Source organism: Apteryx rowi, unplaced genomic scaffold, assembly GCF_003343035.1.
Source record: "Apteryx rowi isolate R43461 unplaced genomic scaffold, aptRow1 scaffold_531, whole genome shotgun sequence".
Classification (NCBI taxonomy): Eukaryota; Metazoa; Chordata; class Aves; order Apterygiformes; family Apterygidae; genus Apteryx; species Apteryx rowi.
The window spans coordinates 432971-450517 of NW_020450796.1; the positions used below are offsets into that span (position 1 = coordinate 432971).

General features: G+C 57.4%; 1 protein-coding gene across 1 annotated transcript; it reads left to right on the forward strand.

Moving 5' to 3' along the window:
* The first annotated feature begins 1801 nt into the window (after positions 1-1801).
* LOC112973303 (RNA-binding Raly-like protein) lies at positions 1802-12715 on the forward strand. Its single transcript, XM_026080994.1, has 6 exons — positions 1802-1872; positions 8661-8708; positions 9134-9288; positions 9783-9896; positions 10277-10443; positions 12480-12715. The coding sequence occupies exons 1-6, from the start codon at positions 1802-1804 to the stop codon at positions 12516-12518; spliced, it is 594 nt and encodes a 197-aa protein (XP_025936779.1). The 3' UTR covers positions 12519-12715.
* The last annotated feature ends 4832 nt before the right edge of the window (positions 12716-17547 follow it).

Below are 17547 nucleotides of genomic sequence, written 5' to 3' on the forward strand. Positions count from 1 at the left end.
TCTGGGCAGGGCTGTGGCGGGGGAACATATAGTTTCCCAGGCTGGTTAGCGCCCATACACGGGGCAACACTCTCAGCCTTCCCATCTGTGCAGCTACATATGCAAGCAGCCAGGTCCTGGGGAGGCAAGGAGAGCTTCCCGCTGGCACAGGGCATTTGCAGCACGCTAATGGCCAGGAGCAGCCCCAGCAGTGAGCCAGCTTGCTGAGCTGCGAGTTTCAGCTCAGGCTTCAGGTCAGATGTGCTCTTGCATCTGCGTGAAACTCCTGCTTTTGCCTTGGTCTGGGGGAAAGAAACTCCCGCCTGCCTGGTTAAAAACCTTTCACTGTGAGCTCCATGCTCAGCAAGGTGGCGATGCTAAGATGGCAGGAAACCCTTCTGATGAGTACTTAGAGATAGGGATAGAGCCAGGAGCTTTAGAAGGGGATAAGAAGGCACGCTCCCAAAGCCACGAGGCCTGATACCAAACATCTCTCTGAGCCAGGGTGGTGCCAGGTGGACAATTCCACATTTCCTGACAGGGTGGGCTGTGGGTTTCCTCTGTGCTGGTGTCCCTGTCAGCTGTGTTGTGGCACAACAAGGTTCATTCAGTGGTCAACTGCTGTTAGATATGCATTGCTCCTTCTTCCAGGCAGCTCACCCGGGGCCTGTGCCCACTGTGACGGTTGCTACAACAGCATGTCTACAAGCCATGTCTGCAAGCCTGCGGCCAAGGGGCTTGATGGAGGCAGCGTTGCAGCCGTTTCCTGGCCTTGCTGTCTGCCCAGGAGGTGCCGGGGCCAGGGGGAGAGCCTGGGTGGCACATCCCCTCAGCAGCTTGCAGCATGGTGGCAATGGCAGTTCAGCTGTTACAAAAGCAGTCACCATCCAGGGGCAGCTCTAGAGTGCACTTTGTGAAGATGTAGGCTTGCAAACATCTCTTCAGCAACCCGTGATGCTTCTGGAGCGCAGAGTGACTGCGATGCTGAGCTTCTCTCCTGCCTCCACCCCACCAGCGCCCATCTGCAGTGGGCAGTGTTCGCTTGTGTCTAGCCTGGTACAGAGCTCTCACAAAAATGTACACACTGGAATTTTGAAGTGCTAATGAAAGAGGATTCACCACAGCTGAGAGGTGGCTCTGGTGATTAATTACCTTCATCATCAAAAATGCTTTTTGTGTCCCTAATCTTAATATGCCTGGCCTTGGCCTCAGCTGTGCTTGGGCTGGTGGGGTTAGCAAGGCTGCTGCAGAGCACAGTCAAAGCAAGTTTGTATGGTGAGGCAGTACTGGGTCTGCCTGGGCTGTTGCTGTCCTTTTCTGAAAATCCACTTTAGTCTAGAGAAAGCTGAAAGTTGCAATGCAGATGTTTAAACCTTCAGTCTGATGCTTAACAGCCAGACTCAGCACAGAAAATGGAGGCCCACTGAGTTGAAACGTCTTGGTGCGCCCACCACAGTCCTGGGCAGTCACTTCTGACTGCCCAGATCTCCTCTGCTCTGGTGTAATGCTCTATCTTCTGGGAAGCACTGTCTTCATGTTTGTAAAATGTTTTCAGTATGCACGCTACACAAAGGCTGGCAACCTTGTGTGTTCCATGCCTGCTGTTGCCTTGGGCTCTTGCTGCTGATGCTTTAGAGTTGGATGGCTTTAGAGAGGGGCTGGGAGCCTCCAACAGTGAAAGAAGAGTGCCCAAGGGCCCCCAGAGCCGTTGTGTGCCTCTGGGAAGCTGGTGTCTGACACCCCTCTGGGTGGGGTAGCTTGTTGGCATTCCCTTTTCTTTTCATGACTTATTCCCCTGCTCTTTCTTCCCTCAGATTTGGACATGGCCAGAGAACCCAAGCCGAGCCGGGCCAGGCTGGGCCAGAAGAGGCAGCACAGCAGCACCCTGTACCAGTGAGTGCCGTAATGTGGGATGAGGGGGCTGTGCCAGGAGGCCCTTCTTGGACTGGGGACTGTCACAAGCGATGCTGAGCACATTGCGGGTGGCTTGAAGGTGTTGTGCTCCTCTTCCTTCCCCTGTTCTTCACCTCTTGCCTCTCAGACTGTTCTGGCTGCCCATCCCTGAGCATTCATCCAGGTCTGTGGGATGTCTCTGCCCCATCCCTGTGGGATTCTTGGGACACCTTGTGTCCCCATCATGGCAGTGGAGAGGTGGCTACTGGAGTCCTTGCTGATTTTCAAGCCCATGGCCACATTGCCAGGGCTCTTAGTGTGGCAGAAGGCCCATTGCTTCATAGCTCAGATGTTTTGTCAGCTGTGTACAAAATATCATTGTAACCCTTTACCTCCTGCAGTGCTGTGTGTGGCCCAGTTGTTTGTTACTGGCGGGTTGTACTAAGGTGGGGAATGTATCTCCCTTCCCATCCAAAGGTATATGGAAGGTCTCTTCATCCCTGGATGAAGAGAAAATCTCCGAGAGCTCCACGCCTGTTATAAATGTAGGCTTGTGTTTGCAGTGCTGGCCTTCAAATGACATTGCAGGCATGTTTGTTCCCTGAGGAAACAGCCTAGGGGTACAGCAGAGACACTGGGATGGTGGCTGATAGGTCCAGAAAAGCAGATCCCATCTCTCTGTGCTTTCATCTCCCTGACTCTGCAAGGACCCAGCTGCAGTGGCTTTGCAGGTTCTGCTGGCACCAAACAAATGCCAAGCAGTCCCAAGGCAAGTGGCAGTCCTGAGACCATCTCAAGTGAGAGCTTTCCTCATGATCATGAACCTTTGGGACTGCAATGAGCCTCCCACACTGGGCTGAGGGTATCCCAGGAGCCATCTGTCAGCAGGCTGAAAATGAACTGAAGGAAGCAATGTGTAGCCAGCCTGAGGAGCGCAAGGACACAGGGTGTTATGGCAGCTGGAAGCCTAACCAGAATTAGAAGGAGACTGGAGTCCTTCCTGGAGGACAAGTGCTGTGGTGACTTTGTTGTCTTTGGCATGGGAGTACTTTCTGCATGGGCAGAAGCTGGGGCAGGCTCACTCTGGCGTGCCGTCCCCTGCACTGCCCGTTGGCAGGAGGATGCAGAGCCTGGGGCATGCTGGCATGGCTGTTCTTAGCTCCTGGCTCACAAGTGCTGGGCTTGGGAAACTGGATATGTTTCCAAGGGCTCTCCTTCCCCTTGGCTGCGGTGGAGGCAGGCTGACAGTCTGATCATCCCTGGCTGGGCGGTTTGTGGGGGACGCAGGCCTGCAGGCCCCTCGGGGTGGGCGCGGGGTGTGCAGCGGATGGGAAGCAGGCTCTCGGAGCCCTTCCTGTGCTTGCTTCGTCTTTGATCAACACAGGCCAAGAGGGCTGCCTGTGAGGAGCCCAGCAGGGTTGGCTGGACCCTGGCCTGCAGGGAGCGTTGTCCCTGCTGGGTGCTGTGCCAGTGAGCAGTGTGTGCAGGGGAGGGGGCAGTGGAGCCGGCACCAGGCTCCATTTTGTTGGAGAGCTTTTGCAAACACCCTGATTGAACTAATTGCTCTGACCGTTGCCATGGGGACAGCACGGTGTGCGCCAGGAGGAGGCACCTTGCCGGAGTGGAGAGTTGAGGCCACAAGAGAGCTGTGGGCCTGTGGACCCTCCTCCATGCGGAGGGATGCAGCATTTGCAGAGTACCGCTGGCCCTTGTTGCGCCTGCTGGAGCATGGCAGCTGCTGCTTTCGCTGTTCCCATGAGTCGTTCTGAAGAGCAAGGAGTTGAGCCAGGAAAGTCTTCGCTCTGTCCCTGGACCTGCGAAACACCTCCCTGAGCCATCCGTGCAGCCTCCAGCCTGCATCCGTGCCTCTTGCAGCATGCGTTTCCCTCCCACCCCACTGCACAGGTACTGCTTCCCCCATGGAGGAGGCACCCTGTCTGCCCTCTCATTTTGGGGAAGGTCCCATGCCATTGCAGGGCATGGAGGAACCTGGGGAGGGGGTCAGTGCCAGGAGAGGCCTCAAAGCATAGTGCAGCGCTTGCTGTATATCCCTGCTTTGGGCCGGGGATCTGCTGCAAGTCTGTCCATGTGCTGCTGCTGCCTGGTGTCCCTTCACCCCATGCGGATTGGTGGCATCTCTGCCTTTCTGCAGGTTTTCCTTTGCCTCTTGAGCTCAGGACCTCTTTGGTCTCGTAGCTCTGAGGCCCCAGGAGCCATTTCTCATCCTCTCTTTGTGCCGGAGCAAAATGCAGCCAACATTTCTAGGCTTCGAAACAGTGAGTTTAGGAAGAGGGAGGGAAGGACAAAACAACAAGGCTGTGTTGGCCGGGAATCAAACTCTGGCCTCCCACGTGGCAGGTGAGAATTCTCCCACTGAACCACCAGTGCTCCTGGGGCACCTGGCTGCCCTTGTGCTCCATGATCCCCATGTTTTCCCTCCACGGTGATGCTCAGTGCTGCTGAGGTGGTGGCTGAGCATTGGGGTGGGCTGAGCCTGGGATGCAGAGGCCTGGGCCATCCTTGAGCAGCCTACTCTCTTCTCTCTCCCCAAATATGCTTGTCTCCCATGGCCCAGCCCTGGGGAGCAGCAACTGGAAGAGCTGGAGGCTGTGGGAGGAAGGGCAGAAGCTGTCCCATGCCCAGGGGACACGGTGCTGGAATTACAAAGCTCTATTACAAAGAGTTGATTGAATCCTGCAAGACTGACATATTGGGAGGTGTCATGACTTTTTTTTTTTAAGTGTAATAAAATGATTTGGCTTCCGGGTTTTCCTGGGTGGAACAACCAGGCGGCAGCAGGACCGTTTTTTTATGAGCTCGGATCTTGCCACAGATTTGTTAGTGCTTTCTTCCTTTCTCCTCCAGCTGTTAGCTCTCTGGTGGGGAGATGCTGGTGCTGGCCTTCTGTATCAAAGCCCAGTTCTGAGGACAGGACTGGCCGGGTCTTACTGCAGAGTGTCAATGACACATGGTGAGCATGAGGTTTGCCTAGCAGGCTCTCTGACCAAGCACTGCGGACTTTCTGGCAGGACATCCCGTGTAGAAATAATGTATGTGCATCGCAGCTCTGAGGGTATGTATATACAGTATAGTATGTGTGCTGTGCCCTGACAAGGCAGAGCAGCTCTGTTCTGGACTGAGCAACACACTGAGTGCATGTTCATGCTCTTGCTAGACTGATGGATGTTTGCTTTGTTCAGCTGCCAGGCCTACAGAAATTATGGCTTGTTGGAGATGTTTCTGGGAGGAAAAGAGACCTGGGAAAGAAGGGATGTATACCAGCTAAGCCTGTATCCTGGGGGGGGTTGCAGCCAGCAGCCCTTTCCCACTCCATCCCCATGTCCCAGGCTAGTATCATGGCCTGCTTTGCAGCCTACTGCACGTGCCAGCTGTGTCCTGGAGCAGGGGGAGGCTGGGGTATGTGCTGCAGGCACACTGCACAGCAGCTGCTGGGCCTTCCTAGGCACCTTCCTTGGGAGCCCTGCCTGAGGGCCAGGCATCCCCTGTTTGCATGACCCCCAGCAACCCCATCATGGGCCTGGCCACAGCAGGCAGCTGCTTGCAGGAAGGCTGTTTGGCAATGCTGCTGTCGTGGGTGGGTTCTCCTTTTGGCAAGAGCACTGGAGTGCACTTGCACCGTGGCATGCAGAGGTGAAAACCTTTCCTCTGCTGTGTGTGGGGGTCCACACCCCTCTCTGGTTGTCTGTTTCCCTGCTATCTTTTTTCCTAGCCCTGGACCCAGGACAGTTTGTTGCCTTTTTCCTTGGGTGATAGGCTGTGCCCTTTGCTGGAGGTGGGGATCTGAAGGACTCACTGTCCCTGTAACGGTGAGATGAGAGCAGCAGATCACATTGATGGAAACTTGGAAGACAGTGAGGCTGAAACAAAAGCTCTCAAAATAGCTCCAGGTGCAAACAATAGGAGCAGGCCGTTCCTGGCACCCACTCACCCTGGGGCTGCCAGCCCTGCCAGCTGTGCCTTAAAAGGAGGGCTGGCGCTAGTGCTGGCTGTGCCCCATGTGAATCATTCTTGAACCCCTCAAAAATGGCATGGCTGCCAGAGCCAGCTTTGTCTCTGGAGCCAGCTTTGTCCCCAGAGCCAGCTTGGAGGGGGTTGTGGAATGGACGCAGGGTGGGCTCCGTTTGTTCCATCTGGGGAACAAACTGTCCTTGTTTGCAGAGCATCTGGCCAGAGCCTGGGCTGTGCCCAGATGCCAGGAAGCCATGGTGCTGGCCCTTTGGGCTGGGGTGGCCGGGGAACAGCACAGGGCAAAGGATGGAGAGCAATCACTGCTTGGTCTCTTCCTCTTGGGAAGTACCATTCACCCCTACCTGGGCCAGGCAGCCACACTCTGTGGATGGTGGGGTTACAGGATGGGTGTTTGGATGCAGAGCTGTGCTGTACCATGGCGGGTTGGCAGAGCTCAAGTGAAGTCTCCCTTTCCCAAGGCAGACTGAGGAGCCTGAGAGGGTGGGCTGCTCTTGGCCTACATGAAGATGGGAGTGGGTGCTCGAGGACTGGTTGGGACATGAAGCAGGGGACGGGGTGAGGGGCAGAGCTGGCATGGTGGTGCTGAATAGAAGCACTGGCGGTCTGGCCTAGGGGGCAAAGCCAAGCAGCAAGAACCCTCTAATCATCACCACTGGGGATGGGAACAGGGACAGTCTGCCCTTGCCTTGGTCCTGGGATGTGAGGCTTTGCAGGGCCCTCAGCTTGCTGGCCAGGTATCCTGATCTCTCTTGTTTATTTTAGACTGTTTGCTCCCCCCTTCCAGGAATCCCGGCTGGCCAGGCTGTGTGCCTGCAGCATAGGCACAGAAATAGCACCCACAGCCAGGGGCACGCAAATGCCACACACGATCTCCAGCTCCTGTGGGCTCCTGCCAGTGTTAGAGGAGGCAATCTGGGGAGTGCAGGGTGCAGTTCTCCCCTGCATTGGAGGACCTTATGGAAAGCAGGCTGCAGTAGGGATCTTGCTGTTGCTCCTGATGGGTAAGGTACCCCTGAGCACTGGGACCTGCCTTTTTTCTTTCAGCCCAGTCTGTGGCAGAGCCCATAACCTGGCCCTGTAAGGGTGAAGCCAAAGGGAGGGTGACTCCCTGCCCTGCAGGCAGAGCAAAGACGCTGTGGCAATGCATGACAAACCAGAGGTCACCGAGGTATGCTGTGGCTTTCCGGAATGAGCCCAGGTCTCCTGAATCCAGAGCTTCAGGGCTAGGTCTGGCCCTGCAGGGTTGTAACCCCAGCACCCAGCATGTCTGCCTGGCTGGTGCCTCCTCCAAGGTTGTGGATGCTTTGCAGCCCTCAGGAGCAGCAGGGCCCCTGGAGCCTTTCCAGTTCTGGCTGGGCTCTTTGAATGGCTTTTCCCTCTGGCAACAGGCCAAGCTGCTGGGAGAGGGAAGGTGAGACATCATCATACACAGCCCTCGTGCGTGGGAGCATGAGGATGGGGCTCCCAGCCTGCTCCCACGCCATATGTGGGATTTAGGGAGCAGGGCAGAACACGATGTTGGGCACAATGCCAGAGCTTGTCTGCCTGGCAGGAGCCAGCAAGCTCTTGAGGTGCAATCTCAGCCTTTCTCTGAAACCCAAAGGTAGGGCAGCAAACAGGGTGACAGCAGGGCCCAGGGGTGCCTGTTTCCATTGCTTGGGGTTGTGCTGGGGCTGCTGACGAGGGGACAGCATGGAAATGGGGTGGATGATCTGTGCTGTACTGACCTGAAGAGCAGCTCTCCAGAAATTCTCCCCCACACTGAAGCACCTTCTCCAGCCACTGCTGGTGGGCAGCAGGATGGGGCATCCCTGGGCAGAGCTGTCTGCTGGGAGGGGGCTGGCAGTGGGGCAGTGCTGATGCTCCAAGCATTGCCAGTCACTCCATGCATCACCAGCCCCTCTGTGGCCTGGCTGCCCCATGGCAGACTTGGAGCTGCCTCCCAGGCTGGGCAAGCATGGCTACAGCTTAGTGGCACAGGCAGGGAAGCTAAGGTTGCTCTTTAGACCCTTCAGCAGACATTCAGCTCTCCCAGAGACCCCAAGCTCCAGCACCACTCCCTTCATGGGCAGGTGCAGCTGCTCCTGCTGCTTGCAGCAACATCCTCGGCCCTAGGGGACCTTGTCCTCAACTGCCCTTCCCAGCACCGCGGCTGGAGAAGGCTTCCTGCTCCCAGCAGAGCAGTGATGCTCCAAGCAGAACTTTGTCTCACCTTGTGTTAGGTTTAATCTAACACTCACCAACTCTGCAAGAGCTGAAATGGCAAAATGAGCTTCAGCATCTTTCTTCCCCCAATCCCCTCCTGGTTCACAGAACATGATTTATTACAAGCATGTCAGCTGCCTGCATTGGAGGTGATTTGCTGACAGATCGCTTCTTAATTTGGAGCTGAGTGAGCAGACAGTGTGTGCATGGAGCCAGGGACCGTGAAATTTAACATCAGAGAGCTCTAAATGCTGATTTCCAGATAGCAAGGCTTGCTCCAGCTGATGCTGCACAGGGGGCTCTTTCCACCGCAGGCACCCAAATACCCTGCTTGGCTCTGGGGCAAACCGCTGCCAGCACAGAGCCACCTTCCCAGTGCTGTCCTGTAGTCCAGGCAGCCTGCTTGTTACCCTCCAAGATGCCTCCTGCTCCGCAGGCAAAGGAGGAGGTTGTGCAGGGTGGGTGGGTGTCCCAGTCCTGCTGTGCCCACATGTTGCTCGATGTGGCTGTCCCACAGCAGTGCTGTGCCGTGCCATGGCACATCAGTGGTCACTGCAGTGTGAGTGACTCTCTCGTCTTGCCTCCTGCAGCAGTAACTGCGATTTGGACTACGATCTCTACAGGGACGACTTCCCATACCGGTGAGTGTGGCCTCCCAGGCCTGGGATGTGCTGATTGCATGTGGGTTGGTGCATGATCACAACTCTCTGTTGGCTGATAGCAGTGAGCTGGGTGTCCCAGGCTGGCAGGCCCAGGCATCTGTTCCCCACTTCTGGGAGACGTTCAGCAGCACTGCCCTCTTCAAGGGGCACCTGTACCCCAGCCTCCCAGGGCTGCATACGTTGGGGATGGAGTAAGTGGGGCAGGGGCAGTGTGCTGGCTTCCTCCAGCAAGGAGCAAGGCCAAGGTAGGGGCTGTGACCCCCTGTAATGCAGGTAGGCCATTGCCTGGCACAGTCCCTCACCCCTCTGCTTTGCCTGGAGGAACAGAGCAAGAGACGCTAACCTGTCAAGCTGCTGTGCCTCCTGGGCCCTGCTCACACTGCTGTGGTTTTGTGCCTTTGCAGGGTATATGAGTACCAGAAGATCCCACCCCTCATTAACCGCATCCCTGTCAAGGCCAGACGAACTCATGTTGGGGCAGGAAGCAAAAGTAGTCTAAGCCCCCAACCTGGGACAAGGAGCAGCACCAGCTCCACGACAGGACGGACAAAGTGTAAGTGTTATGTGGCCTGGGTAGAAGGGAAGGAGCAAGGTGGTAGTTCCATTAAGCCCTTGAGGATGCTGGAAGTGTCTTGGTGATCACAGAGGTTGGGGATTTGTTCATGGAGGCAGGGTTGTGCTGGGGGGAGAAACACAGTGACCTAGACTCACAAAGTATCAGTTCCCCTGGAAGTTGGTGAGTCACAGAGGCCTGGGCTATGTTTCTTGGTATGTGACAGCAGTGCCCATGCCTGAGCGAATTGCTCAGTGCTAACCTTGCTGCTATGAGTCCCCTGCTCCAGCAGAGAAACAGCCCATCCTGGGCTGGCTGCCTGTCTGGGGGCTGTCTCCTGAACCCATTGCCATTGCCAAAGACGCGATTGCCCTGGGAAGGCTGGAGGAGCCTGGTGGAAGGATGCTCTGGAGCGTGCTGCCCCGGGACTGTGGATTCCCCTGGCTCTGCCTTTTCCCTGGCTGGGACCCTAACGGCTTCTCTGCCCATGCTGCCTGCAGTGCGGGCCGAAGAGCTGCACTCGATCAAAGGGGAGCTGAGTCAGATCAAGGCACAGGTGGACAGTCTGCTGGAGAGCCTGGACCGCATGGACCAGCGGAGAGACCGTCTCTCAGGTGAGGGGATGTTATACATGTTATACCTGATCATGATGGGGAGAATCCCAGCTGGCTCCAATATGTGTGTGTCTGTACAGAGCTCATGCAGGGCCAGCCTGCAGGTACAAGCAAGCCTGGATGCCAAAGAGTGTGAGCCCAGCCCCAAGTAGGAGCTGCCAAGCAGTGTGAGGTTGAGGTGTGGGCACCATCCCTGCATGCAAGGGAGTGAGCTTGGCCTCCAGAGCCTGCTGGAAAATTCCCTGGGCCTCACCCCTTCCCAGGGATGGCAAGGCTGACCACAGGCTTTTGGCATGATGGGGCTTTACCCCCTGCCCTGCGAGGATAGGACTAATGTTCTGCTCAGGCACCCCAAGTTTTTGCAGTCTCTGTCCCTACAGGATCCAAGGAGAGCGAGAAGAAAAGGGTCGAAGTGGGTGCAGAGTCGCCATCCCCAGCAGGAGAGGGGCCACGGGAGCCCCAGGGGAAGGAGGAGTCAGGAGCTGATGGGCACAGTGACCTGCGCAACATCGACAGTGCAGAGGAGAGCACAGACACCGAGGAGACGGTAAGGCCAGGGCCAGCTCCTGCACTGGGAGGCAGGGTGCAGTGTGGCCCTAGCTATCTGCTTTACCAAAACTCATCTCTGCTTGAGCCCAGATATCTCTGCCCTGGGTTTTTTGAGGGATCAGTGGGCTTGGAGCTGGATTCAGAGCTGACCTACTGCACAACTCTGCACTATGGGCTGTAGGAGCAAGTGCCATGTTGTGCTGATGTGCAGCCATAACCAGTGCCTGGATGCTGAAGGAGCCCTGAGAAGGGACTTCTTGGTTGCGGCCCTACCGCTGCCTGTATGGGTCCTGCTGGGGTACGCCCAGAGCGGAGGAGATGCCCCATCAGAATGGCTGTCCCCTCCCCGGGGTTCTAGGGCACCTGAGCTGGCCAGGCAGCATGTCAGGGCTACAACCGCCTGGGCCTTTGGGAAAGGCCCAAGGAAGGCAGCAACTTCTGCCAGTGCAGTTTATGGCCCTTTACCAGGCCTGCGGCCAGCCCTCCCCATGCTGACTGCTGCCGGGACCTCTCCTGCTCGGCGCAGGCTGGCCCTTGCCAGCGCACCTGGTCCAGCTTTGGCTCCCAGGGGCTGTGCTCTGTGGCACTGGATCAAGCTGCATCCCCAGGACCTGTGTGTGCCCAGGGTCCCCAGGAACATAGAGACAGAGCTGGCCCCTTTCCGGAGCCCTGAGCCAGCATGGCCACGGGGAACTCCTGCCCAGTGGCAACGGGCCCTGCACACAAAATGCCACTGTGATGGGAGGCTGGTGGCAGCCCACCCCTGCCAAACGCCAAGGTGACCAAGAGAGCCAGGCAAGGGAGACAAACAGACAACTCCTGCCCCAGACCTGTGCACCGTGCAGCTAACAGCTGTGAGTGTCTTACTCCAGCAGTGCAGGGGTTAGCCCAAGGTGCAAAAAAAAAGAGAGGAAATAGCCTTTATCAAAGCTGCTCATGGCAACAAGCACCTGCCGCTGCTTCTCACACGTGCTTCCCCTGAGCTTTGAGTCAGAGGAAGCCATCTGCTGGGGGGCTGCACTTTCCCATCTAATCACGCAGCCCTGTGGGGCCGTGGGACCCCAGCTCCTGTGATGATGTGCAGTGTTGGCAGCATCTGCACTGTGTCATTTGGACCCAGCACCTTCAGTTCTCTTTGCCCCAGCGGTGCGGGATCTTGGTGTGACCCACAGGCTGGTGACAGTGAGAGTGGAGATAACCACCTGTAGCTAGTGGACATCTCCCTCTCTCAGTGCCTGCAGAGACACTGCAGCCAGAATGGGGATGGGGAAGCAGGGACCATGGCCAGGCTAGGGCTAGGGAGCTGCCCAGCTCTGTTGGGACACTTCTCTGGTGGCTCCCTGCTGTGAGGAGTGGAAGGAGTGTCCACAGAGAACAGTGGTGGCCTGTGGCCAGCTGTGACGATGATGCTGGGTTGAGTCAGCCCATGCTAAACCCAGCAAACCAGAGCCATGGCCTTCACCTAAAAATACCCCCAGCTGTCTGACTGGCTCATGCCAGCCATGCCTGAGTGGGCAGGCCTGCCCCGACCCACCTGAGGCAGAAATGGGCTCATGAGTCAGGGGGTGCCACTGGTCTCTGGGTGTGCTGTTGTGCAGGCGTCCATTTTCCCAGGGTGGGCTGCCTTGGGCAGCTCTCCACTCTGCCCCTGGATGCCAGTGCAGGCAGCTATGCCCCCCTGCTACCCCGAGAGCACACAGCAGCAGGCACTGTCCCCTGGCCATCTCACTGCTGAGCCCCATCTGGCTGCAGCTGTGCTGCTGGCAGAGCCCAGCCTGACTGTCAGCTGGGCACAGTGATGCTCTGCAGCTCTTGCACCCCATGCAACACAGAGAACAGCTTGATGCTGCTTTGGCCCTGGGACTGTTGGGGGTGACCCCAGGCTCCCTCCCTTGTCTCCAAGGCACAGCAGGCACACATGCACAGGCCGTGGTGCTGTTGGGCACTGTGCTGGGCAGAGTGATGCATCTGCTCCTGCTGCCAGGGCCAGAGGGCACCTCATGGAAAGGCCATGCTGTATGTTTCTCCTTGCAGATGAAAAATCACACGTCAGACCCCGAGGGGAGTCAGTAGATGGACTGGGATACCGTGGCCTTCCTGGTGGGCCAGCAGTTCCTGTCTTGTGTTCGTATTTCTTTTGAAGCTTCCAGCTAGTGCCACGTATGATGCGAGGTACCCACTTTCAGCACTCATGCCCAGCACGGGCATCCCCTGCCACTGTTGCCAGCAGCCCCATGTCCCACCCCTGCGAGACTTCAGCCCGCTGTGGTGAGAGAAGCCTTTGTGTTTGCGCTTTTTTTTTTTTCCTCCTCCCTCCTGTTTTTAGACTAGGGATAAATAAATGTGTCTGGAGGGAGGGAGGGTTAGAGGGTAGAAGCAAAAAGAACCACGTCCCAAAGGAACATCAGTGTTGAGCAGAAATCTAGGCTGCCTTGTGTGCAAGGGTCCTCCCTCTTCTCGCACCGTGCTGCCAGGGGAGCGAGGAGGCCCTGGAGCCTGGTGCAGCACGCTCTGTATCGCAGAGGAAGGACCCAGTACCATTAGCTCTCCCTGGGCCAGGCACTGCACTGACCCCTCTGTGCGCGGCACAGTTCACAGGTCAGCCTCCTCTGGCCTGAAAGCATGCCCACCAGCCTGCCCTCCCCACAGCCCTTGTCTGCACACTTTGAGCCCCACAGGGAACTTGTGCCAGCCGTGGCGCTATGTGGCCTCTCAAAAAGTTCATCAGGTGCCAGTACAGCAGGCCAAGGCTCTCAGAGCTGCATGGCATCATGTCATGACAACCCCTGTGCAGCCATCCCTCTGCTGTGCCATCAGAGGCTGTGGGGATGAATACCACCCTGAGATGGCTCCAGGGGGCCTTCACAGCAACAGCTGAGCATTTCAGAACAGGGAGCAGGGTCTGCGTGCTGAGCCCAGCTCCAACACTGGCAGACAAATGCAGAAGGCTGGTGCAAGCTGTAGTTTTCACCCGTGTCATTGGCATCACATACATCTGGCCTGGGGTCGGAGCCTGGCTGCGCCCCCTGCATGCATCCAAGCCAGGCAGCCCTCCCAGAGAGCAGCAAGACCGCAGTGTAGGCCAGGTGACCAGCACAGCAATGCCCCGGCAAATGGGGCAGCACGACAAGCACAGATGTTCTCGTATTGCAGCCTGGTGCCATGGGCTTGGCGGAGGGAGAGAGGGGAGGGTGATAAGGAGTTTGGGTCTGATGTAGCAGGGAATCGAGAGCTGATCCTAAAACAGGGCAAAGCTGCAGCTCTGTCTCTCCTAGGAGGTGACAGGTTGGAAATACTCCTCATTGCTTAGGGGAGACCCAGCCATCAGGAACTGCACATGGAAGGGGCCTTTGCACCCTGTCCTGTTTTGGCCTGGCAGCTCACCACAGTTGGACACCACCAGCCCAATGTGGTATGGTGCAAGCCGAATCACTGCCAGTCACCCACACTCACAAATGTGTCGTCTTTGCTGGTCACTCGCAGGCTGTTCTCTCTGCCACACTACACGATAGCATTTGCAGTCACCAGGACTCCCATGAGCAGCTTTGCCATCAGGCACATTTCTGCTGTGTAGACAGTGGCAGGAGAGTGCTTTGGGGCTCATCTTCAGCCAAGGAATTCGTGGTCCCCTTCATTCTCCGTGTTCTGCAGAGTTGTATCTTGTTTCAGTGTCCCTCGTTTCTAGGTTGTCCTTCTCTCGCTGGTAGGAAATTGTTCTGTATTTCTAATTTGCCCTGGTAAGAGTGTATTGTGATGGAAAGAAAAAATAATAAAATTTGTATTTCTTTTCTCTGGTTATATGAGTCTGATGCACTTTTTAACCATCTTTAATGCACTTCTATTGTTTTCATATATGAGGGAGCAGTTTTGCCAGGCAGCTGCCAGACAGTCCTAGGTCAGCTCTGCGGGATTTACAGGCTACCTCCTTAGAAAGGTGCTAGCTGCCACCATGGCCATGTAGCAGAACCAGCATTAAACCCACAGGTATGAGAGAGCAGGCCTCTCAGAGTTCTCTACGGATGCACATATGCAACGGGGTCTGCTCAGGGAGGTGAAGGTTTCTTGAGTTTCAGGCAGGGGGAGAGTGTGAGAGGTGCCATTGCAGCTCCTGGGTGCATTTGGTTAAAGCTGAAATCTTAACACTTTCTGCAGGTGTGCAGCCAGCAACAGGCATGTGGCAGACTTGGATGGACTGGCCTAGCTGTGCAACTAGTGCTGGGCCTAGCCCAAGAGTGCAGGAGTGTCTGAACACTGTGCTTTGTGTGGCTTCCACCTCCAGCTCTCCAGTCGAGCCCAGGCCTCCCTTGGACCCGTGGGAAGGAAGCACTGATAGCAAGAAGAGCAGCGGGCTGCCCTGAAGGTCAGCATGGGCTCCTGCGGCTTCACAGTTTTAGGAGGAAGAGGATTGAGGCACCCTCCTGGGCTGCAGCTGAGTGCTTTTCAAACTGCCTGATTAAAAGTAGCTGCAGCATTTATCACCCCCAGGACCAAGCATGGTGTCAGGCTACCTTGGGCTGTGTCTGTCCCCTGTAATCCCAGACTGGTACCAGCCTGGTTTCTCTTAGGGTCTGCCTACATGACTGCTATCCATCTGGCCTTAGACAGTACTCGTTATCCCCAGTCCACGAGGCAATTTGCTCGGCTGCAGGATTGTGAACAGCTGCTTTGTCCATAGATCAGCATCCACTGCAGTGGTCCCAGCTCCACTCCAGTTCACATGCCCAGATCCCACTGCAGCGAAGGTGCAATGTGGGTGCAGGCATGCCAGGGCATCAGCCCTGCTGATTTGCAATGCCCAAGCACAGCTTGGCTTTTCATCTGAACATGAAGTTTGGGGTTCTCAGTGGAAACACATCAGTCACCATCTTCGCCCAGGATATTCCTTAACAATGGCCTGAAGGGAGCCTCAGCTTCCTAAGCCCGGCGCAGCATGGTGCAGCCTGCCTCACAGAACCAGTTCTGCTCCATCCCCAGTAACAACTCAAGGCTCAGAGCCTGGCAAGTCAGTGCCCATCCGTCTCTGCACCTCCCTGTTACCACTGCCCTCAAGATACTGCCTTGCATCAGCATCCTGCATCAGCCCAAGCAGCTGACAGCACAAGAAAAGCTGTTCCTGGGCCGGGCAGAGCCCTGCTTGGCTCCAGTGCTGCTCTCTCCTTGCGACAACCCAGGGCCAGGGCGCCTCCTTGGCCATGGGACAGCTCAGCACAACAGAACCAGGAGGCAGTCAAATGTGACTCCTGCTCCTTGTTCTCCAAAACCAGCTTGGGGTTTGCTGGGAAAAAAAAGGGCCACTTGAGTGAGCTGTGCTTCTGGCAGACACAAACCCTCTGCCCCAGAGCCTGGCCCAGGCCACTTCTGGGCTCAGGGGTAAGGGCAGCCCCACTCTCAGGTCTTGCCTGCACCAGGTGGAGCACGAGAGCAGCTTTTCTTGCATGGAGGAAACAGTCACTGCCTGTTCAAGGAAAGGGACATTGCTCAGGAGGGCCTCACCACCAGAGAGATCAGCACAGAGAGGACTGAGTTAACGCTCTCTTGTGCTGGACACCTGCACCTTTCCTCTTTAGGACAGGGAAAACCCATCCCAAATACATCCACAGGCAGACTACGCTGGGCGAAGTTTGTTGCGGTTGTTGCCACTCCTAACACAAAGTTGTACATAACCAGCAGCCAACGCAGGAAAGGCCAAGCGTGTGCAGGGCCCCCTTCCCGTGAAGGGCTGAGCCTGCTGCCTGGCGGTCAGTCGGGCAAGTAGCCATGGGCTAGCAACGCAGGGCACCAGGGCAAATGAGCACATCCTTCAACATCTGTCCACTGCTGGCAGACCCAAGCAGGCAGAAGATTCACCAGAAAAGCCTGATTTATTGTAAAAAACAAACAAACAAACCAAAATATGTCTCTCCACCACCCTGAAGCACTGTCCAGGCAAGTCACTGTGAAGTCCAAGCGACACACAGGCTGTAGTGGTACATGGTTCCTGCCAGGGGCTGCTGGAGCCCTGTTGCATGGATGGTTGTGGTGGGGCGTTGGTAGTGGGCAGGCTGGACACGGCAGTCTCATCATCAGCACTGGGGCCACCTCCAGGGTCTGGGCCTTGGTGAGTCCAGGGGTGGCCTGGTAGATTCCAGTCAGCTCCAGCAGTGTGGGTGGCCGACTGTGGGGCTCCAGCAGGTAGGGGGATGCTCTTGGGGGAATCCAGTGGTTCAGGCAGCTGATCTTGGCAGTGTAGGCAGTCCCTTGGGGGGCCCAGGTGGGCTCCAGTGGTGTAGGGGGTGACACAGGCAGGCTCTGACAGCTGAGGTGGTATGGGGGCTGCTCTGCAGCCGCTCAGGCAATGTGGGGGGGCTGCTTTTGGGGGGCTCAGGCCATGCAGGGGCCACTGAAGTAGTGTAGGGGGCTCAGGTGGTGTGAAGGCCCCTCGAGGTGGGGGGGCCTCTAGCAATACGGATGGGCTGCTCAGACACGACCTGGGGTGCTCAGGGGGGCTCTGGGAGGTCTCCGGTGATGCAAGGGGTTGCTCAGAAAGGCTCTGGGGGTCTCTGGCAGTGCAGGCGGCTGCTCGGGAGGGCTCCAGTGGGCTCAGGCAGCATGGGGCAGCTCCAGAGAGGTCTCCGGCAGCGCAGGAGACTGCTGAGGCAGGCTCTGTGGGTCTCTGGCGGTGCAGGGAGACGAATCCAGGGGGCTCCAGCAATACAGGGCCAATGCCGCTGGGCTTGGGGGTCTCCGGCAGTGCGGCCCCGGGGACCCTCTGCGCAGGCTCAGGCAGTAGAGGGGGCGGCCCGGCGCCGGGCAGCGCGCAGGAGGCTCTGCCGCAGCACGGGGTAGAGGCGGTGGCAGCCATCGAGGCCGAGGCGCAGGGCCTGGGCCCAGCTGTCAGGCGGGCCGCCTTGCCCGCCGCCCAGCAGCCCCGACACCTGGTTGAGGGAGGGCAGCAGGGCCACGGTGAGGCGGGCGGCAGCGCGGCGCTCCTCAGGCTCGCTGGGCTGCAGCAGCCAGGCGGCGGCGGCGCCGGGCGGCCGGCACAGGGCGCAGCCCACCGCCAGGTCGTACATCTCCACCCCGGCGTCGGCGAGCGCCAGCGCGGCGGCGCTGACGGCGGCGG

Bases quoted from the DNA above. Each gene is read 5' to 3' on its own strand.
- LOC112973303 (XM_026080994.1), top strand. From the start codon at position 1,802: ATGGCCAGAGAACCCAAGCCGAGCCGGGCCAGGCTGGGCCAGAAGAGG. The intron at 9,289-9,782 runs GTTATGTGGCCT...TGCTGCCTGCAG, and splicing joins AGGACGGACAAAGTGTAAGT to TGCGGGCCGAAGAGCTGCAC. The intron at 9,897-10,276 runs GTGAGGGGATGT...CTGTCCCTACAG, and splicing joins GCGGAGAGACCGTCTCTCAG to GATCCAAGGAGAGCGAGAAG.